At 43.0% G+C, this 23,001-nt stretch overlaps 2 protein-coding genes across 5 annotated transcripts; both read left to right on the top strand.

Annotated features, from left to right (window-relative positions):
* Positions 1-10,166: 10,166 nt before the first annotated feature.
* ccs (copper chaperone for superoxide dismutase) lies at positions 10,167-15,797 on the top strand. The gene is made up of 8 exons (XM_028564186.1): positions 10,167-10,338; positions 10,606-10,678; positions 11,613-11,750; positions 12,934-13,108; positions 13,319-13,379; positions 13,761-13,838; positions 13,953-14,056; positions 15,192-15,797. The coding sequence occupies exons 1-8, from the start codon at positions 10,198-10,200 to the stop codon at positions 15,349-15,351; spliced, it is 930 nt and encodes a 309-aa protein (XP_028419987.1). The 5' UTR covers positions 10,167-10,197; the 3' UTR covers positions 15,352-15,797.
* A 383-nt stretch (positions 15,798-16,180) lies between these two features.
* Positions 16,181-22,238, top strand: rbm14b (RNA binding motif protein 14b). Of its 4 annotated transcripts, none has more exons than XM_028564294.1 (4): positions 16,181-18,115; positions 19,880-20,232; positions 20,583-21,603; positions 21,874-22,238. In XM_028564294.1, exons 2-4 carry the CDS (start codon positions 19,884-19,886, stop codon positions 22,184-22,186), a joined length of 1,683 nt encoding a protein of 560 aa, XP_028420095.1. In that variant the 5' UTR covers positions 16,181-18,115; positions 19,880-19,883; the 3' UTR covers positions 22,187-22,238. The 4 variants fall into 4 exon arrangements, with proteins under 4 accessions (XP_028420095.1, XP_028420093.1, XP_028420096.1 ...); XM_028564292.1 differs by having other exon boundaries at positions 20,562-21,603; XM_028564293.1 differs by lacking the exon at positions 16,181-18,115 and adding an exon at positions 18,138-18,228 and having other exon boundaries at positions 20,562-21,603.
* The last annotated feature ends 763 nt before the right edge of the window (positions 22,239-23,001 follow it).

Genomic DNA, 23,001 nt, shown 5'->3' with positions numbered 1-23,001 from the left:
GACTTACTCTTTATTCAAACTGCAAAATGCAGATGCAGATTTTGTGCTATGTAAATAAGACTTGACTGTTGTCCATAATTTTCTGACGTTTGTCAAATCTATTCTTTTGCCTTATTTTGTCAGCATTATGCTCAAGCCAGAGTTGATCAAACTCTGTTGAACCCTGTCAAACCACGTACTGCATCTCCCTGCACTGGTTTTGTAGTTCTTCATTATCAATAACTAAAATGCTGCCAGTTTCATCCTGTCATCTGCTGCAAATACAAACCTGGGTGACATATTGACAAACTATCAAATTGATGGTAACACCAAACAGGGCAGATGGAGAAAAAAATTGCACCCAACAGCAAACCAATCAACTAATGGAGGGGAATCAAATATGCGTTATGGAAAATATTGAACAAACAGCATGCAACAATAAGGTACATCCAATACAGCATTAATTGTCCCCCCCCCCCCCCCCCTCTCCTCCGGGTGCACAAAAAGGGTTCACGCTGATAATCTTACGCGGTTAATCTTTGCGTGCAGTTTAATTAATTTGCCGGCATAGGTGTTCACACACATAATCTGACTGAACAGGCGAAATCAATCATTCAGACAAGCCTCGGGCGCTCAAGGAGACGATCACGATAAATACCCCCTGCCCCTCTTCCCTCATCATCCTTCTCAGCACACACACACACACACACACACACACACACACACACACACACACGCGCGCGCGACGCTTGTAACGGGACATAAACAACATAAAAATCTCCTCAAGAGGTCTCACACCGCTAAATGTGGGCCAGATCAGATTAGATTTTGGGGACGTGCTGAACTAAATCACTCCGCCGCACATCTCCAAATGGCACACATGTCGGGCAGTGAATACATTTTCCTGAAGACAAAGTGTCATCTGTTCATTCATAATCCGCTTTTATTGAAACGGGGCTCGTCGGTGCCTATTTGTCTCCACCGCGGTGCACGGAGGAAGAAAGCGGAGCACCGGCACAACAGAAACAAACATAAACGCCTCAAAATGTTCCACACCGGCCCCGTTTTTTCCACATCAGACATGTCTACAACAACTCTACTGTGGGGATTAGAGGTGCCATGTAGGACAGGGATGCTGATATTACACAATGGGAACACACCGTCACCCACCTTTGTCATCTCGGAGCTGTGATGTGATGTGACGGTGATTTCTCCCCCTGCACGGGCTCCGTGTCCCGGCCAGCCGGCTGACTGCTGCCTGCCCCCGCTTTCCTCTCCTCCTCTTCTTCTTCTTCTTCTTCTTCTTCTTCCTTTTCTTCTTCTTATTTATCTTCTTTATTTTTTTTTTTTTCAGGAAAGCCTCTGATTCTCCTCCTCCTCGCCTACAGCTCGCTCCCCTTCATCTGTTTGGTGATTGTTCAGGTGTCGCAGTCAGCGAGGCAGCAGATCTGCTGTCTGTCTGTCATCAGAGGCTCCTCGCGACTCCTCGTGCAACAAAACGGGAGACTGTCGCCTCTCTCTCTCTCTCTCTCTCTCTCTCTCTCTCTCTCTCTCTCTCTCTCTCTCTCTCTCTCTCTCTCTATCTCTCTCCCTCTCTCAATCTCTATCTCTATCTCTCTCGTTTTCTCTCCAGCCAATGCGCGCGCGTTTGTGCCTGTGATGCGGGGATGAGTAGCCTACTACTGGGCTTGCGCACGCACACAACAATATGGTTTTCTCTCTCTCACACACAAGCACGGGCGCACGCGCGCGCACAAACACACACACACACACACACACACACACACACACACACACACACACACACACACACACACACACGCACATACTAACGTATACTGATAATATAACTGTGGTCTATTTCTATAATATTTGCCTGACTAACTGTGATCCAGGTGATCTCCTGATAAGTTATTCCTATAATGACTCACAGTGAGTGAAGGCTCAATGTGAACACTTAATGTTTTCTGTTTACACTTTATTCTAGTAGATCTTTTTTTGTAGATCTAGATTATTGTGTGTACCTTATTTTTGTTTTTATTTCACACTTTCTTTGGCAAAGTAACCGTCTGTTTCCCATGTCAATAAAGCCCTTTGAATTGAATGGAATTGAAGGCTTTAATACTGCTTGTGTCTTTATTGTGAGCTACATGTGTCCTGCTACTGTATTGAGCTTCAATACGAAAGCATCTGTCATGCAAATAAAGTTCATTTGAATCTGAACTGGAAGTTGATAGGTGACTGATATGTAAATTTACAGCAGGCCAGGGGCTCATTTAGTGATTAGTGGGCCCGAGGCAAAACCGTGAATGGGGCCCCCCTCATGCATTATTGTAAACCTTTTCCTCACAGAGAATGTTATTGTAATTACTGAGGATACTGATTGTTAGAATTGCAAGCTTTTGTCTCTGTTCCTACAAACTGTTTCCTGCTCCAAGTGTTTCTGGATTGTTATCCTCTAAAAGTGATAAAAAAATAAATTGTGAAGATAAGTTTATTTATTTTTGGGAGTACTCACAGCCTGTGAAAACACACAAGTCCTCCAAATTGGTTTGTTACTGCCCTCCAGCATAACACATGCCCCCTATCATCATGACGACATTGCCTTCAAAAACGCTTAAAGGTCCCATGACATGGTGCTCTTTGGATGCTTTTATATAGACCTTAGTGGTCCCCCTAATACTGTATCTGAAGTCTCTTTCCCGAAATTCAGCCTTGGTGCAGAATTACAGCCACTAGAGCACGTCCCACATTGAGCTTTCCTTAGTATGTGTCATTTCTGTGTCTGAAGCTATTGAGGAGGAGAGAGGGGGGGGGCAAGGTGGAGGGTGGGGGTGTGGCCTTGACCAACTGCCACTTTGCTCATTTGAAAGCCATGATGTCTCTTTCTCATGGGTGGGATAAATTCTCTGGGCGGGCAAAGCAGAGAAAGGGGAGGTAACCTTGCTCCTTATGACCTCATAAGGAGCAAGATTCCAAATCGGCCCATCTGAGCTTTCATTTTCTCAAAGGCAGAGCAGGATACCCAGGGCTCGGTTTACACTTATCACCATTTCTAACCACTGGGGGACCATAAGCAGGCTGGGGGAATGCATATTAGTGTTAAAAAAAACCTCATAAAGTGACATTTTCATGCCATAAGACCTTTAAAAATCACCCGGTAAAAAGTAAATCCATTTTGTGATAAACTTATTACATTAAGGAAAAAAACAACAAAAAACAACAAACAATACTGTTTTTGATACTGTCGTTATTTTGAGGAGTTCAGCCTTGTGAAAACAGTTGAATCTTTTTTAAAGGCTGAGAAAATAACCTTTGATGACCCTTGAAAGATGCATTTAGTTGCATTATGCGAAATGTAGGATCCAGTGTTTGTGTGTGTCTGCTTCTCCTGCTGAGCATTGAATATTCTTTTTTTTTTAAATGGGTTTCTTGTGAGTACTACAACATTATGGAAGTGCAATACTTACTGGCTCGAGCGTCCCTTTAATGGTCTCTTGCAAGGGTATCTTGGGGGCTTAGGGGTTCAAGACACTATCATAATTTCCCTGATCCAAGCCCAGCTGAAGGTCTTTGTTGCACGTCATTCCCTATCTCTTACCCTCATTTACAGTCAGCTCTATACTGCACACTATATAATAAAAGGCAAACAAAATACTTTTGTACTTTTGGGCACTTTGGTAATTTCTTTTTTTAAGATCAATTTTTTTATTGCATTTTTTTTTTTCAACGAACATACAGAACAGATAAACACAAACTGAACAAGAACAAAAACCTTTGCTTTTTGCTGTGCTTTTCCATAGGTCAATAGATGATTTGGCTTTGTTAATCCTTGCTGTAGAGAACTCAAGCATAACTATGTCTAGAAAATACGCCAACCACTGTTTTACACAAAGCGAGGGGGGGGGAGACAGCGTTGAGCTATCATTTTCTTGGTTGCGGTTGAGCCGGCTAGCCAAATTTTCCTCTGTCTCCCAAGCAGGTGTAATTCAAAGTCGTCATTAAGTAACAAAACAATCGGGTCAGTAGGAATATGACATTCTATCACATTAGATATTAGTGACATTTTTTTCCCAGAACTCATGCACCTGTTCACACTCCCAGACCATGTGCAGGAAAGTTCCAGTTTGTTCAGGTTGGCAGAACGTGCAATAGGGAGTAGGAATGACTTTTGAGATGTATCTCTTCTGAGGAGTCCAATAAGTCCTATGACATATGTTGAAGTGAATCTGCTGGTGATTTGGGTTCTTGAAACAGTGGGAAATGTCTCCCAGTTAATTGCGTTCCCCTCAGGGCTCAGCTCTCGCTGCCATTTCCTTGACATTGGGAGTTCTCCTATGGACGCTTGCATCAGTTTAGCATAGATCTTGGACGCTAATCTTCTCACAGGAAAATCAACAAACCATTTCCTGACTGTGATCGCCTGGCACTTTGGTAATTTCTTGATGCTCACATACAGTTTTATGACATTTGGGCCCAAAATGTGTCTGTGCACACTGCAGGCCACCTAAATCCATTGTATTTTTCTCTATATTCTGTAGTATTACTCATCTACATTTATATTGACTATACTGTATAGGTTTATTTGACCCTATTTGTATGCTTTTCTGTATATCATTTCTAAAGTTAGTCATAATAAGTTGCTGCGACTCAATAACAAGTTTTAAAAGACTTGCTCGTTTTATTATCGTAGTTTTCTTACACAGTTCCAGTAGAGACTTTTAATGAGTCACTGGTAGCCTACTTACAAGACAATTTATAGCTGGTGACCTTATTGTGCTTTCTGGCTTTTAAATCCCACTACTTTTTGATGTTATCTTTGTGTCGCTCTGTAATAGTTGTTTTTTTAACAAGGCTACGAATCCCTGCTGGATCATGACAAACAGATTGTTTTGAGTATAATCTGGGCGTACTGATTAAATCAGGTATTGTGTTTGGTAGCCACAGTGCAGCATATTGCATCCTCCATATGGGTAAATTTTCCAGGGAGGAATGGGAGACTTTGATTAGGCAATGTAGTAGTTCAATCAAACTACTGAATAATAAGAGATAAGATATATATTTGATATATAGATATATATAATATTTTTAATTTGATACGGTATTGTGCTGTTGTGCATTTGGGCATTATGCAGTACATAAGTTATTGATCACAGCATGATTTAACAAGAAATGTGCAATCTGGGTAGAATTAAGTGCAATATGAGGGGGAGGATGTGCTGTGGGTTCTTTCTCTTTCTTCTGTGAGTGTGGGGGAAGGTAGGGGGGTCTTGCATGAGGTTTATTGGATGTTTATTGAACGCATTTGAATGAGATAATGTGTGCTTATGTTTTATGTATGTTTACTGTATGTTTATTGTGTTTATGTGTGATGCGCTGCCATTTCTTGTTATCTCGACTGCCCAAGACAAATTTATCCTATAGGAGACAATAAAGGCTTATCTTATCTTATCTTAATGTTGTCTCTTCTTCTTATTGATCCTCTCTGTGATGAGCTTTAGAGTTTGTCCACAGCTTGTTAAACACCTCAGTGGCATTATAATTCATTGTTTTTAGCTGGTTTGTGGGTGAGCAGTAATGCATGACACCACTGTGCTGAATGGACTGGATTGGTTGGATGGATGATTTTGTTTCCTCTCCCGCCTTTTTTCATGGCCTGCAGTTGATTTAATTGTAAAATGCAAGGAGAGGTGTTTCTAAATTAGATTTTGTTTTCTTAGCAAATCTCTTGTATAAAGACAGCCACAACACAACACAACCACAACACCCTATAATTACTTTTATTGACTTCATCCATACAGGAATCAGGCAGAAATGACATGAGGGAAAATGTAGAATTGACTGCACACCGTCAAGAATTTGTTAAGGCTACTTTTATCCTGAAGTGCATTTACTTCTATGAGCTATCCGCAAGAGGAGTTTCACTTGATCATAGCAGACACTCAGGATTTTGATTTGAAAGCTTCTTGCACTCTGTGACTGACAAAATAGCTTATTCAGTTTCTCTACAATATACCAAAAGCCAAAGCAAATGTCCATCATTTTTCCATTGAATGAATGCTACAGACCTGTCTTCTGTGTTTCGTCTAAAGTTTGGAAAAAGAAGTGAAACCAGGACAAAGTCACAGACCATGAATTTTTGCAAACATGGCCCGTGCTCCCCGTACGCCTGCAGAAGGCGAGGGGCTCCGCTGCTAGACGCCGTCCCCCGGACACGCTTGGCTTCATCTTCCAATTGACCTGTCAGGGTGCAATCAGCAACATGGAGAGCACTACGGCTGGGCTGTGACATTAATCTGACCTCTGCAGGGTCTGTCACATCCCTAACAGGCCCCACCGCCCATCCTCTCAGGAGCTGAATAATTCAGCGTCATGAGGTTGTATGCGGTGTGGCCGGTAAAGCAAGTGTAAATGGTTTGATTCCCTTTGGGATCAGCCAAGCTATTCATTTGTTGTGAGGCACACTGAACATCAATGCAAACTATGTATTTATAACTATTTTCATCCCTGAATTCCATTGCCATCACTGCAATCTGTCAGGCTCCAGCAAAGACATGTTATTAAATAGAATTTTATTTCATATACTACTTGGACTTTTTTTGGATATTCTTAAAAAAGAAACGTTTGTGTTTTCATGTTTTGACATTCTTCATGGATCTTTTATGGTTCGACAAAGTTAAAATATAGCTAATTAGGGCTTATAAAACTTTTGGATAAACTCAAAGCTGCACCGCCAACTAAAAACAACAAAACTCAATTTCAAGGTATAGAGATATGAAGTTTTAACCTGAAAGCAGTGATACTCTACTTGTTTTGAAAACTCTGTTGTTGTTGTTGTTGTTTTGACTATGTTTTACTTACCAAATGTATTAACAACAAAATGATTGAGTCATATTGATTCACAAAGGTCCCTGAAGAAGAACAATGCTAATTTAATTTGTGATGTAAATCTCAGTTGGAGTGCAAAATTCCTTAATGAATTTGACATGCAAATCTCTCAAGGACAACATCAAGTATAGAAATCAGAAACAAATTTAAAACTATAATGTGCACCATCTGATATGTACATTCATACATTGTGGAATTTGTTTTGTATGATGATACGCCTCACCTTGTTGGATCTCTGCATTGGCTTTAGTAGCTATTCTGGAGCTTTTGATCCTATTACATGATCTTCCTCAGCAAAAAGTTTCACTTAGTAGCTGCTATGGAGCTACTGGAATGGTAATACTTTGGGATTACTACTGTCCTAAATTCATTTTCAATCACAGGTCTTATAATTGATTACAAAGTCCACAAAGCACCATTTGGCCTAATTCTTTGACCTGCTTATCTAATATAATATCATTTAATACAGTAGGTCATCTGTGGTTACACTGAGGGTTAAAGCAAAAGTTGGTGAAGCTGTTGAAGAACACATTTGTTCATGCTACACCTGTTGGGTCTCTGCATTGGCTATAGCTATGCATTTCAGTCCTTTTTGCATCTGTGTGAAGAACATTTCTTCCCCGCTCTAAAAACAAAGTTTTGCTCTCTTTACTTCCTTGCATTAGTAGCTGAAACAAGAGCTGCTTCACCCTCTTCAAGTTTTAAATAAGAAAAATAAAAGAGTCCAGGTCAGTGCTAATAGTGTGGAGGGCGGGGATAGTGCCTCATTTAGTTCAGATAAAACCTCTACTGTTCCAAACAGAGCTGTCAACACATCCTGTAAGCGCGGCTGCACACTGTCCTCTGACACACACACACACACACACACACACACACACACTCTCACACACACACACACGCACGCACACTTCTTCTCTTTGTCAACTTCTTCCTGTGTGTGTGTGTGTGTGTGTGTGTGTGTGTGTGTGTGTGCTTGCATTTATTTGTGGATGCAAGCCCAAGCTAGATGAATGCTCCATGTTAACAAACCTCTTGGTTTGACCCTGGCTATCCTGCACACACCCACGCACGCACACACACACACACACACACACACACACACACACACACACACACTTCTTCTCTTTGTCAACTTCTTCCTTCATACCTCTTCTTCCTCTTTCTCTCCCTCCATCCCTACTTTCTTCTCTTTTCCTCCTTTCTTTTCTCTCTCTGAATCTGCTGTGGACAATGTTCGTGTAGTGATTCGGTTTCACTCTGCTCTGTGGTCTCTCGTGTGTGTGTGTGTGTGTGTGTGTGTGTCTGTGTGTGTGTGTATGTTAGTGAAATCCCCCTCCCCTGGGCTCAGGTGTCACCGCAGCTCTCCCTCCACTCCTTTGAACGGAGAGCTCAGCGCCGAGGATCAACATAAGGGCAAAGGTTTTAAACAGTTTACCATGTACGGAATACATTTGCTGCTGCTGTGTGGACGATGTGTGTCAGAGGGAGAGCAAAACGCACACACAAGGCAGTGTTTTGAGCCTGGTGCACACTGTCTCAGCCCTCTCAAAGCCTGTGGTCATATTACTGAGCATGGGTCAAAGGTCAAAGCCAATGAGCCACCACAAACAGAAGAAGCTGTGTTCTAACTGAGCTGCCACTCTGCTGTCTTCTGTGTAAAACAGCGGCCTCTTGGTGTTGTTTTGACGCAACAACGGACACGTCTGTGAAGGTTCTCAGTCATCCAGGTCATAGTTATCCAATTAAGGGTTCAAATCAAGGGCCACTGGAGTTGGTTAAACGTGCTTTCAAAGACATTCTGTCTCTTATCCGAGAGACGACTTCAGTTCTGAATGAACGGTAGGGAAACTCAGCTATTTAACCTCTGCCGGGTCGTTGTCAAGATGACGAATGCCGTTTTGTTCGTCAGTGCTCCTGGCTGTTGTAACAACAGCTATTATGGTCGTTGGAGAAAGTCGAGGCCAAGTCTGAACAACCGTCGTTGGCATTTTCACATAAGACCAAATGTGAGCATTTGTTTAGTTTCCTGGAAAGAGAAAAAAAGGCCAGTATTGTATTTGGGAATAAGTAGTGTTGCAGACCTTGCTCCTCCCTTGTTAAGCGGCTGTCGCTCAATTCGGTTGTGACACACCTGGATACAGGTTTCTCTATCTTGGTGTGAGACATGAGGCCTTTATCCTGAGCTTTACATGAGGCCAAATGTGAGCGTTTGTTTATTTTCCTGGAAAAAGACAAAAGGATAACATTGTATGTGAGAATGCCAACGATGGTCTTTCAGACCATCGGGTTCGGGTGTCTCCAACGACCATAATGACTGTCGTAACAACAGCCAGGAGCACTAACGCACAAAGCGGTATCTATTATCTTAACAACGTCCCCACAGAGGTTAAATAGCTGTGTTTTTCCTATAGTGTTCTGTCAGAACTGAAGAAGTCTCCCAGATGACAAACAAAACATCTTCAAAGCACCTTTAACCGAGTCCAGCTGCCCTTGATTTGAACGGACACGTTTCTGGATCAACAGCCTCTGTAGAGGAACACACATGCACAGCAGCGAAATGTGTGTCACTCTCTGAACTCATCATCCCAGATTTAGTTCGAGGAGGTTCGATTTTAGAAGCTTTTATTTTGGACTTGCAACCCAGATTGTTAGGCCACATCACGGTCATCTGCAACCTCCTGTGGCTTATCTCTGCTATCAAGGAGGATGAAAAAGAGATATGGTAGGGATGTATAGATACACACACACACACACACACACACACACACACACACACACACACACATACACACGCTGGTCTCCTCTATAAAGCAGTCATCAGCTTAGTTGTGATCTCTCCCATACGGAACGCAGAGCTTAATCTGCAGATCGACTTAATAACAATAATCTATACACATTATAAAATTGAATTGGAGGCCACCACATCACTATTACTGCTTAGAATCTTCAGGGTGGTTTATCTGTATGCTACAATCTTCTGGTCCAGATAATCCCCTCCTCCTCTTCCTCCTCCTCCTCTGACCCTGATAAAAAAAACATAGCTGTTTCTGCACTGTTCCTATGTGCACATACACTTGCAGAATCCCTCATCATTCATTATATTAGAAATAGGCCAAAGCAAAGAGTAAAGTACTTCTATACTCTTTGCTTTGGCCCATTTCGAAGCCTACTTTACATTACTGAATGTGTCTCCCTCAACCTGAAGGCATCATTGGTTTTTCATTCACTTCACTATGCTATGAAAACCAACATTGATAAGATAAGTGCAGTTGCAAGTAGTCGGCACCTGGTGGCGGTAACGTGCGGCAACGTCACTGTGACCTCATAAAGATGGCGGCGGCCGTTAGCAGCAGGTCCAGCTGGTTAGTTTCCGTTTCTAGAAAAGTGGGAAGTTATCTATTCAATTCATCACTGTTCATCGCCCAGGCGGCGACGTGCACCAACAACATGGACTCTGTGAGACCAACCAAGGTTTGACAGTAATTTCAGTCATCTTTCAGCTTCATGTTTTGCTGTGTCGCGACATCATTTTACCCGTAATATAAAAATAATGTCAAAACAAAAGCATACCTAATTCAGCTGCTGTTGCGTAGTCTGACAGTCAACATGATTAAGTCCAGTCTTGCTGCATGCGCAGTTAGATTACGGGATAACTGTAGGCTACACGCTGCAGTGACATTATATTCGCCATACATGTTATTAGCTACAGGTGTTTCATGTCTGTGTTCTCCTCCACAGCTGGAGTTTGCAGTGCAGATGACATGTGAGAGGTGCGCAGTTAAAGTCAGAGCTGCTCTGGAGGGTAAACCAGGTAATACAGAATTTCAAGGTTTACTAGTGCTGTGAAAGGAGCTCTTGATTCATGTTAACATCATCTGAAACACTGATGTTTGTCATCTGGAACTGACCGCTCTTTTTAACGGTGTAAAAGCAACAGTGCAACTGCTCTAATTTCTAGTAGTTGACTCCGCGGAGGACCATGACACAGCAAATAATGTCAGCCAGCTTTTATCTGTCGCTTGTGTGTGGCTGGCCTTTCTTCATGCATTCCAGTGCGCAATGTATCATGTTATAGGTAGCCAACGTGCAGTTTAGTGTCCCAAATTCCCCATACAATCAACCTGCTAAACCACCTGTGCTACCTTAACCCTACCCCTAACCTGTCTCAAATAAGACCCTCTTCATTTGGGACACTCAGTTTTTGGAAGATAATTTGTGACACTAAACTGTACGTAAGCCCATGTCATATTACTCAGCAAGTATCACTATGTTAAGCTGATGTAGCCTACATAATGTAAGTCAGTGTACAGCAGATCAACTAAATGTGCAATATGTCTAGAATTTTCTCTAGAAATCAGCAACTGCTTTTCAACTTAACACTGTCTCTTCTTTCTCCTTTAGTACCAAATGTCATCGTTCTTACCCAAACGTATAAAATCATTGAAACAAAATACTCAGATGTCAAAACACCCATCCCCTAAATAATCCCATATCCATTTCACAGACGATGCACAGAAACTACTCATAAGCGTGAGAAAATAGAAAAGTGACACAAGGGTATTCCATTTGTAGTGTTTCATTATAAAAGCAAAAAAAAAAGCAGCCTCACATTTGAGAAGATGGAAGCAGATGTTTGTCATTTGGCTTAGACAATTGATTTTTATTTTATTTTTACCTGCATTTGTGTAAATTCTCTCTGTTTGTGTATCTATCAGATGATAATTTTGCTGTCAATGTGTTTGCAGGCGTGACGTCTGTCAGTATCGATGTCGGTAAGGAGGAGGTGTTGGTAGAATCAGCTCTGACCAGTGCAGAAGTGCAGGCTCTGATAGAGAGCACTGGACGCAGGGCCGTGCTGAAAGGCATCGGAGGATTAGAGCAAGGTGAGACACTGAGGATTAAAAAAACATGATGGACTCTTCAGAAGAAGTAATTATCTTCACTTGAGTTTCTGCGCACAAAAGTTGCCAGATGACACCAGTTTCTAAACACAGCCATACTGAGAAATAGAGAGAGAGTTTTGTGGAGCTGATAGTCTTAATTAGCTTTGGATCAACTTAAGTCTGGGCGATCTGGAGAAAATCAAATATCACAGTATTTTTGACCAAATACCTCTATCGATACCGCAACGATATTGTAGTGTTGACTATTGGTGCTTTCACAAAATATTTACACAATGAGATTTCTGATAAATAATCATTAGTAATGTGGATATAATGACTAAGTGGGTAAAGGCAAATAATAGAACAGTTACAACAGTCTGGTAAGTTCAGAAAATGACATAACTTTACTGTAATGCAGCCTTTAAAACCAGGAAAAGACAACACTTATGCCATATTACGATATCCAAAATCTAAGACAATATCTACTCTCATGTCACGATATCAATATAATATCGATATATTGCCCAGCTCTAGATCAACTCATTTGGCAATAGCTTGAATGTAACAGACGTGCATTATTATTAAAAAAAAGTTAAGGGCTAAAGCTTTAATTGTGCCGTCATTGATCTCCCTGCAGTGCAGAGATGCTTGATAATTTAGACTTAAATGCAGCTTCAATTGTTGAGATACTGGTGCTGTTCTCACAACAATAAAACACGTTCTGGGTATCACAAGTAGAAAGCTCTAAATAGAAGTGTGATTGCACAAATTTAGTGTGCACTGGGATGTGATTACTCTGAGGTGGTCATGTTTGTACATACTGTATGTGACCGAATGCCAGTGCATCCCTGACATCAATTGGGAAAGTTCCAAGTCAACTTTTGAAGTACATGTTTAGCACGGCTTACCTCTCAAACACAGCTGGTTATGGTTGACAGCATATCCGACAAGGATTTTAAGTCACAGTTTCCCTCCAACAAAATCAAATGTGAGCTGAGAAACATAATCTGATCAGAGGCAGTTACTCTAGACATATTTGTAATTTATTCTTCTTATTCCATACAGTTATATGAACTACAGTAATATCTAAACAGAATCTGGATGTGTCCAGATGTGAAGTAGTGTAAAAGATCACAGACATGATTATACAAATTGTTTAGGATGTACTGTGTTTTTATGACAGACCTGGGTTCAGCAGTGGCCATGCTGGCTGGTGTGGGAAAGATCCAGGGGGTGGTGCGTTTCCTGCAGCTGTCTGAGGAGCGTTGCTTGATTGATGGGACCATAGATGGGTTGGAGCCTGGACCCCATGGCCTCCATGTCCACACCCTGGGGGACCTCACACTTGGCTGTCTCAGGTAGGACCACTGTATTATAAGAGCTGCATGAAGGGAGTGGAGAGGCTGGTCTGGTTTACACGAGAATGATAACACTGATCCATTTTACAGTGGGCAGCAAAGGATACATTGACAGCAACAGCACCCACAGTTAAACTTACAGTAGTAGTATGAAATTGCTCTACAATTTAACTGCCCTTATATTTAATTAGAACCAATTTCTTTTTACAGTTGTGGAGAGCACTATAACCCCTTTGGAAGACAACACGGTGGTCCAGGGGACTCTGAAAGGGTATAGTCATGTCTGTTCCTAAGAACTCTATACAAATAACTTTTCACTCCATGCTGTAGATCATCGGTGCCAGAACATTTAGATGTAAAAGGAGTAACTAAATAATTGATCCTCTTCTCCATAAATTCTGACAAAATCACTCCTGAGATTTAATAAATTTTCAACACCAATTCAAATGTAGGATGTGATACCACCTCCCAGATTGCTAAATATGTCCCACAGGAGCCATTTTGCGCAGTTCTGCTTCAGGTGCTAAAAGTTCAATGAAGTGTGTGACAGAGAGCTGCAAGTATAAGGCAGTGTATTTCATGCTGTATGCTCCTCGTGTATTTACGTCTATGGCTCAGTGTTATTTATTCTCTGTCTGTCATTGTCATACAGCATGTAGGCGATCTGGGAAATATTGTTGCTGGACCAGATGGTAGAGCCTCATTTAGACAAGAGGACCGTCAGCTAAAGGTAACACAAAAACAAAGTTTTAGAGAGCAATGACAACATCTAGTTTTCCAAATACCTCACCAGATGACAGCTTTTAATTTTTTCTTCATTGATCCCTTGGTGCACACGCTGCAGGTATGGGATGTGATTGGCCGATCGTTGGTGGTGGATGCAGAGGAGGACGACCTGGGTCGAGGCAATCACCCTCTCTCCAAACAGACTGGGAACTCTGGGGAAAGGTGGGTCAACAACAGGGGCTTAATATGGGTGGGGGAGGGGGAGGGGGTACAATAACATGTGAGGTAAGATAAGCATTCTGATCCGGGCATTCAGTATTCATAGATGCATTCAGGAACCCTTTGGAATCAGGTCTCTGAATGTCTCAGGGGATCCAACTCTTAAGCCGCCTACACATGATCCACGCTAAAACCGCTGTGCACTGGCTGTGCCATTGGTTTCCTATGGGGAGATTGGTGGAGACAACTAGGAAGAAGCGATTCCCTTGGTGTGGCGCACCGCTCGAAATTGCCACCAAGCGCTGCCACTCAAAGTTCAAATTATTTCAACTTTTGATTTCTTTGCCGCTGACCTTTTCAAAGAGCAACCAATGAGATGAGGAGGTAGCCAGAAGCAGTGATGACGTATACCTGCGCTGCGCTTCGCCTCTGAAGTGCCTGCACTATGCTCTGCGCCCTACTTTGCGGGTTTGCCTCTGATCATGTGTAGGCAGCTTTATGTTAATTTGTGAGTCTGTAGTATGTGGTGATGTTAATTTAGATTGCATTATACATGTAAGGTGTTTCTATTCGTCTGTTTATTGCTGGTTTATACAGAGGGTGTATATGTTATATGTATGTATTTATAATGTTGTAATATTGTGATAAACCTTTCTGTTGTCTTAATTTTGGGTTGTTTTAAAAAGTCAAAATGAGGAATGACATTTTGTAAAAACACGACCAACAAGTCTCACGTAAATCTCTATTTAAAATCTGCTGTATTTAAAAATATATATTTTTTTAAGTATTAAATTATATATATATAGATTTCGAGTTCATACATACTTTTCTGTGTCAGTAATGCATTAGTTCCCAATTTGTTTTGTTACTGCAGCTTGATTGAGTGAGTAAATAATTTATTTTCAAGACACCTAGTCGTAATGTGCATTTAATTGTAAATCTACAATCTATCTACAAAACCATTTTTTTTTCAAAAACAATCTGTAAATGGACTTTGAGGTTGGATTGTTTTGTCAAACCTTCAGTGTTAGACTTAATATGACCAATTATTATATGAGCACTCTAATAAGCAGTTGTCAAGGGTTGGGGTTATTGAGACTTGGTCTTTTAAAGCTGATTTTCTTCATTGTTCCGACAGACTGGCCTGTGGGATCATCGCCCGATCAGCAGGTCTTTTCCAAAACCCCAAACAGATTTGTGCCTGTGACGGGGTCACGCTGTGGGAGGAGAGAGACCGGCCGATTGCTGGGAAAGGTCGAAGCAAGGCCAACACAGAGACACCGGCAGCACACCTCTGAGCCTGGTACGCAAACAAATGCCATATCTGTAACCTGTGTCGGGGAGTTTGAACAGAAGGGGCACCTCGGAGACAAATGCAGAGGACATTTATCGACGGAGGGTCAGAGCTGACTCAAGACAAAGCACTGAGGGATATGTTTCCCCACAGCTGGACAGACGACCAAAGAAAAATGGCCTTACTTTCATGATTTTCTTTTCTCTCTCATAAAATCTAATCCTCTTGCAGTCACAGTTGCTGTCCTCTGAGGATTTTAAAATCACTAAAGCAGATTAAAACCGCCCGGGACTTTGTGAAAGTCACCTTTGATTAGCTCGATGTCCGTTAATACTGTTATACGTTTGTATAACCAGTCGCCTCTGACACAACTGTTTCATAACTGTCTACATTGATGTACTGGCTGCCTGGCAGAAATGCACTTCAGTTTGGCCTCCTAAAAAAAAAAAAGTAGTAATGATTTTTTTAATTTGGGAGGAAAATCAACACACAAGTAGGATAAAAAAGTGCTGTCATGCTAATGTTTAGGATATTTACGGTCACAAAGCCCTCCAGCTGCAATAGTCCGAATGCACAGGATGCATCTCAACCTAAGGCTGTGTTCATATACAGTAAGGCGTAGACCTGGGTAATATATCGATATTACATCGATATCGTGATATAAGACTATATTTTGGATATCGTAATATGGCATAAGTGATGTCATTTTCTGAACTTACCAGACTGTTGTAACTGTTCTATTATTTGCCTTTACCCACTTAGTCATTATATCCACATTACTGATGATTATTTATCAAAAATCTCATTGTGTAAACATTTTGTAAAAGCACCAACAGTCAACACTACAATATCGTTGCGATATTGAGGTATTTGGTCAAAAATATCGTGATATTTGATTTTCTCTGTAGCTATTAAGGCGGTCGGAAACGCAAGTCTTCCTATTAAGTTGAGATGGATTCAACTTTTGGAGAAACGCAACCCGGCGTTACCCTGCATTGGCAAATTATATAACAGGCGATGAGACTTGTCGTCAGTCCGTTTTGAGGCGGTGTGTGAGTCCCTTACAGTAGGCGGTAGCCCTCACTGCCTCTATCGCTGCCACAGGAAAGTTAAAAAAAAAAAACGTTAGGGTGAAAAACAAAACGCAAGCACTTAACTGCCCAGGACTTCCTGTAACAGCTGACTGTTTTCTGCAACAAGCTCCAGCACAAAGCACAGTCGCACCGTCTCTTTTCGATCTCTTTTTCTTCATGAAATGAAGCTGCCTTCAAGTGTGGTCGGAAATGTCAAGATCTGACGAAAAACAACAACAATTGTGAAATATAAAGTTGGGTGCTACATTGGGGGATTAAAGATCACAACAGGATGTCACACAAATGGGCCATTTGTTGACACTCCCACCACCGTGTAAGCCTGCGGTGAATCACTGGGCCGCCTGAGTGTATGTGAACGCAGCCTAACTAGTTGTGATATGATTGGGATGGAATTTTGAAGGAAAAAATTGATCTATTAAAGGGGCACAATGCGAGAGCGTTTGACAAAAGTTTTGGAACCACTGAGCTAACTCAGAACGTGTGGAGGGAATCTCTACCACTGTTAGCTGCATGTGGACCGAACATTTATTTTTTTCCCTGCATCAGTGTGTTCATTTGAAATCCATAAGGGGGTGTGAGTGACTTGGGTAAGAGAGGTTCGAAAGCTCAGGAGAGAGAGAGAGTCAAATTCCATCCAGAGTGAAGGATCAAGGGGGGTTAAAAGTTTGAGGGGGGTTCCTCGAAGCTTTGTGTGCTCAGCTGTTTTTTCAACATGGAGTTTGAGTGTACAGTTCCTTGATTGTTGCCAACTTTACACACATGTAATACTTACATACAGGAAAGTTTCTGCTTCAAATCCTCTGTCGTCTTCTCTTGTCAAAAATTGTACATGATGATTAAAGTATACAAGTAATACAATAATGTACAAAAGTTCAACATGCTGACACTTTCTGTTAACACATTTTTTTTCTCTTGATGACGACATCAAATTGGGACAGTGTGCGCGTCGTATAATGTGTTGCAAGTTTTGCATTGATTTTCCACATTAGGCATCTGTCTTGTCCTGATGAGGCCTGAATAAGCTTATTGAATTTTCCCCCAAATGTTCAGTCGGTGTTGTTTTTCCATTTGTGTCTGAGGGCTGTGAACTCAGTTTGAATGTAGGGCTGCAATCAATGTTTGTTTATATTATTGATTAATGTTTGGATTCTTTTTTTAATTTGTAATTAAGTCTATAAAATCTGAATAGCCTTTTTTTTCTGAAAAGCTGGAACATTTGAGAAACTAAGAATAGCTGTAATTTCCCTACTGGGGATCAATAAAAAGTATCAATTATTAAGCTGGAACCAGGGAATGTAATATTCTGCTTGAATCTGTGGAAATATTTGTCAAATAAGCCTGCATTAACCGTAATTTTGATCTGTCCTCTGTGTTTAAGCAAATGTCTCTTTTATTTTTTCATAGCACACGATGAGCTCTTTAACTGAGCTCACTCACTTGTTGTTTCCTGTTACTTTGGAGCAGAACCTTTATTCTTCTAGTGGCTCTGATAAATTAAACAGAATTTGACATGCCATTGTGTACGTGTACTGTTTGTGTGCTTGAGTCATTTTTGTGAGGATTCAGCATCCTCCGGGTGCTGCAGCAGCCCTCCCCCTCTGCAGCCTCTCCAGCCGAATGCCCGACATGCAAACGGAAGCAGGCGCTACCATTTTGAAATACAGCACCGCCTAGGTAAGATGGTAGATCTTTTTATTTATTCGCCTTTTCTGCAGTATTATTCTCACCTGAGCCGCACGGGAGCTGATTAATTCCGATTCGTCTTAAAGCTCAAGTGTTTTTGACGGGTATGTTTTAGCGACAAAGACTAAATAGACCGTGTTGTTGCTCAGGAATCGCTCGGTGTTGCACTGTATTCATTCCTGTGCGGAAAAATGTGTCCGTTGTTACACTGTATCGATCTCCTATTGAGAGCCAGTTGTTGTACCAGGTGTTCTGTGTTTAACAGTGTGGCGTAGTTCAGAGTTAAAAAATAAATACAAAAAATTATTAGGCTATGTATTATTTTCTTAAGGTCTGTTTTCGCCTTAGAGTTGGTCTGCTTCTGGCACCGGAGCGAAACCAATAAGCATCCCGCCGCGCCACATGTTTTACACGGACAGTGTGGCCAAACAACTTTAACTTGTGTATTTATTTTTTTTCGCTATTTCGTCGCTTGTAAATGACCCGAGCTATGAAAAAAAAAAAAAGTGTTGACTCAACGTCGTGCTGCGTCATCAGATACCCCAGCTTCCCTTGTTATGCCTCGCATGAACCCTGTGTTAATGCAGCAGCCATATACACAGTGGGGTGGACTCACACATACAGTGTAGAAACACTGAAGCAGATTACTTCCATCTCCTTTAAAACACGTTCTGTGAGCAGCAGTAGGTACAGGAGGTGTAGTTCAGTCACAGCAGCTGACTGGAGCCTAAACCAAAAAATAGAAATGTCATTCTCTGGTGTCATGTTCCACTTTGCCCTTTGATTTCCAGCCAGCCATTAGGTTGTTCAGGAGGAGGAAAATGTGTCGACCGACCTATAGAAACACTTATTTGACATGTAGATTAAAGAGCGAGGAGGGAAGTGAGGGCAAATTAAGGCCGTTTTTCAACACAAAGCAACCTTTCTGTAGGCCTATCACGCAAGTCTGAAAGATCATCACTGTAAATGCCATGTGGATTAATATGCAGTGCTCTCTCTTGAAGGAATTTATGTAAAATGCTCCGTTCCCCCAGCATTCTCCTGTGTATGAGTGTGACTCATAGCTGTATGGGTAATTACAGCCTCCTCTTGAGTGAGATCTTTAAAAAAAAAAAAAAAATAATAATAATAATCCTCCTTCAAACTGCCTTTGCATTGAAAATATGAAGCTGTTATTCACAGACACATTGTGTTTCCTTGGTTCCTGTAGGGAAACCCTGCTCTGTTTTGCAAAATCTGACCCGAGTTGCCAGCTCATAGGCAAATTTGAGGTCCGTGTGGGATATTTGAATGTTAATCTGGCTGCTCATTCATGCACTGAGGTTTTTTATTATGGTGCCTGTGTAACTGCTTCCTCCTATTAGATTGCTGCATCAGTTTATTACATGTTATTTGTGTGCTAAATGGCTGCATTGTTTGTCTTCTATTGGCCTTATCTCTGGATAATAAGCAGAAGTTTAATGGTGAAGTCTTGTAGGTCTTGTTTTGTTTTTTTCCAAAGTCAGCAGCACCTCCTCCCTCACAGACATTTTTAAGCCCTGATAACAAAACTAAATGGCTGGGTCAGCTATGTCCCTGTGTACTTCAGTCCACCCCTGTATTGTAGGTACTTCCCTCTCCTCATCAGACTACCGTAGAGCCAAAGGTGTGGCTTTGTTCTCACTCGGTAGTTGTTACATCTGTGGCAGGTGATTGTTAATCCCAGCTCTTATCTCTAACCACAGTAAAGCCCGTAACTCCTCTGTTCCTCTGCAGCGCCATGGACAAGAGCCACACAGTGAAGCTCTTCGTGGGCAACCTGGCGTTGGACACCACCCAGGAGGAGCTGTCGGCCATCTTTGAACCCTACGGCCAGGTGGTTAGCTGCAGTGTGCTGCGACAGTTTGCCTTCGTCCACCTGCAGGGTGAGGGTGCGGCGGAGCGAGCCATCCGGGAGCTCAATGGACGGGAGTTTCGTGGACGGAATTTGGTGGTGGAGGAGTCGAGGGGTAGGCCGTTGCACTCCACCAAGGTGTTTGTGGGTAATCTGAGTGGGATGTGCACCACAGAGGACCTACAGCAGCTGTTCCAGACATTTGGAAAAGTTCTGGAGTGTGATAAAGTCAAAGGTGAGCGAACACCCTACTAACAATTGTTTTAAAATGCACTGATCTCTCTCAAGTTGTGCATGATGTTTGTACAATTGTGGAGCTAGTATGAGTGAAGTAAAGCCGTAATTCAGATTATTATTATTAGGTTAGAATCTGAGCACGTGGTGTGTTATGATGATACACCAGTGCAAAGTTCTCAGTGTGCAAAACAATAAACTCCCGCATCCTTGTTGAAAGGATGGACAAGGTGGTTTCCTTTGGCGCAATTCAAACTTTTTCGTAGAAGTAATAAGTGCCCGTGGCAATGCCACTGTGATCCTAACTGTTGTCCCTGCGCTCAATGACAGCCAGGCATTCCTCTTCCGCAGGCTATGCCTTTGTCCACATGGAAAACAAGGAAGACGCACTCCAGGCCATCGAGGCCCTGCATGGCACCTCGTTTAAGGGCCGCCCCCTGTCTGTAGAGCTGTCCAAGGTCCAGCCTAGCAAGCAAGCGCCTACAGGAAAAATCCCCTGTGTTAACTGTGGAAAGCAGGGCCACTATGCTGGAGAATGCCCTGTGGGAAAGCCTTCTCTGGAGCAGTACCAGAGTCAGGCAGCGGTCCTGGCTGCCGCTGCTGCCGCAGCTGCCGGCCTGCCCCTACAGGTCCAACAAAGCGTGCACAATTCAGTCTACAACACCTCCACGTTCGATCCCACATATGCAGCTCTCACTGGGATCACCACAGGCACACGCACTGACGGAAACCCAGTGAATCCAGCTGTTTATGGTGCCCTCGCCAGCCAGGTGTATGGTGCTAATGTCGCCAGTCAGCTTTATGGAACGGTGGCCAATCAGGCAGCTCTGACATCAGGCGCCACCCAAATGTACAGCTCGATGACCCCCAACATCTATGGCCAGATGGCTGCAAATGCCGCTGCTGCCTACTCACCTCAAGTTTATACCCCGACCATGGCCAACTCCCATGTCTATCTGACTGCAGCTCATGGAATAGATATGCAGACAGCAGCAGCTGCAGTCAACCCCGCTTACACTGTATCTCCAGCAATTTATGGCGCTGCCGCACCAGCCTACGCTCACATAAGCGCCATGGGAGCAGCGGACCCTACCACAGCCATCTTCGAGGCAGCCAGGCAGGCACATTACTTTGCCCAGGGCCAACAGGTTATGGCTGACCAGCAGACAGTGGCTGCCGCAGCAGCGGCGGCTGCAGCAAAGTCTGGTGAGAGGGACCGTAGTCCCCTACGGAGGTCAGTACCTCTGCTTCCAGACCCGGTGATGAAGCCGTTCATGTACCAGAGAGCCAAGCCGCGCCGACCCCTGCTCCCTACGCCGGCTGGCCGAGCGGCAGAAGAGGCTGCAGAGGCTGCAGAGGACCCCATGGCCAGGTAGGACATGCTCTGTAAACCTTTTTACCATCAGCTATGCGGCACCACTGAAAACATTCCCAGAGGGTTGAGTTTGTTTCTCCAGGAAACTGTTTTTTGCTTGTTTTTAGTCTTTCAACATTTCTCATGGTTAGATAATACTTCATTGCATTTATTTATTGTGTTTCTTTTTCACTTTATCACTCTTTTGTTACTCCCACTGTGTCACCTGTCCTGTCCCTCTTCCTACCTAAACCCTCCTCTCCTTACCTTAAACCCCCCTTCTCCTAGGTACTATGCGGAGTACTACCAGCAGCTGCAGCAGTACCCCCAGTTCCAGTATGCCTACCCACCACCGAGCGCAGTGACCGCCATCCCTGGCATGCCGGGAGTGTCAGCGGTCCCTACTGTTTCCGCGATGTCCGCCCAGTCCGTAGCTGCGCTGGAAGCCCTCAGGCCAGTGGTTCCCACCGCTGCGGCAGTGGCAGCTGCCATGGCTGCGCCAAGGGTGTATGAGCCGCCGTTGCCGCCGCCCACGCGCAAGGAGGCCATCCTCCGCCGCCCCGAACTCTCCCTTCACACGCCTGAGCCCCCCTTCCGATAGTCGCACACAACTCTCTGCTCCCACCCCTCCCTCTTTGCCCTGAACCCTATCCCCCACCATCTCCTCGTCCACCCCAAACCTGACCATCTTACAGCAGCTGTATGTGTGTGTATGTGTGTGTGTGTGTGTGTGTGTGTATCTGGGGGAAGTGTAAGGGATGGGGATTGAAAGTGGGGGCTTCTTGGTTTATTAACCTGCTTTACGAGGGACATGGTCAGCTAACCTTGGTCCTGTTTGCATAACACAATGCAGCCGTGTAAGGGAGGCTCTCATCTGTTGTACGGGCATTCTTTATGCTTCTCAGTTTTACGTTTTTATCGTGCCAGTCTCACACTTGTGCCAGTATTAGACTGACCCAGTCAGTTGTTTCATATGCCTTTATTTCCGCAACCCAGTTATGATTTTCTATGGCCAAATCTACGATAAAAGACATTGGTTTTTATCAGCCATCCTCCTTAGGCCTAGATGATCAGTTAGGGCAGCTAATTTGAAACCTTTTTTGCCTTATGTTGGAGAAAATGTAATCAGATGGGAAGTCAGATACACACATATTGTGCACTGGCTGCATTGTATTGTGTCCAATAGAACCAAGGTTGATGTGTTTTGGGGGGAGGGGTGTTGAATGTGATGTGGATGTAGTAAGTGTGAAAGAGAGAGAGATATGTGCGAGCTCCTGACCTTGCAGCGCACAAATGCAGCAGCTTAGACTGCACCTTGCAGAAAAACAAAACGTAAAGCACACATAATACATACTGCAATGTATGTTTGGATCTCTCCTTGACCCCTTTTCCCCACCTGTACTCTAACTACAACAC

Source organism: Perca flavescens, chromosome 19 (genome assembly GCF_004354835.1).
Source record: "Perca flavescens isolate YP-PL-M2 chromosome 19, PFLA_1.0, whole genome shotgun sequence".
Taxonomy (NCBI): domain Eukaryota; kingdom Metazoa; phylum Chordata; class Actinopteri; order Perciformes; family Percidae; genus Perca; species Perca flavescens.
This window is presented reverse-complemented; position numbering and strand designations above follow the sequence as displayed.

Coding starts and splice junctions, on each gene's coding strand:
- ccs (XM_028564186.1), top strand. CDS start 10,198: ATGGCGGCGGCCGTTAGCAGCAGGTCCAGCTGGTTAGTTTCCGTTTCT. Junction 10,339..10,605: donor ACTCTGTGAGACCAACCAAG/GTTTGACAGTAA, acceptor TCTCCTCCACAG/CTGGAGTTTGCAGTGCAGAT. Junction 11,751..12,933: donor CATCGGAGGATTAGAGCAAG/GTGAGACACTGA, acceptor TTTTTATGACAG/ACCTGGGTTCAGCAGTGGCC.
- rbm14b (XM_028564292.1), top strand. CDS start 19,884: ATGGACAAGAGCCACACAGTGAAGCTCTTCGTGGGCAACCTGGCGTTG. Junction 20,233..20,561: donor GGAGTGTGATAAAGTCAAAG/GTGAGCGAACAC, acceptor GCTCAATGACAG/CCAGGCATTCCTCTTCCGCA. Junction 21,604..21,873: donor GCAGAGGACCCCATGGCCAG/GTAGGACATGCT, acceptor CCCTTCTCCTAG/GTACTATGCGGAGTACTACC.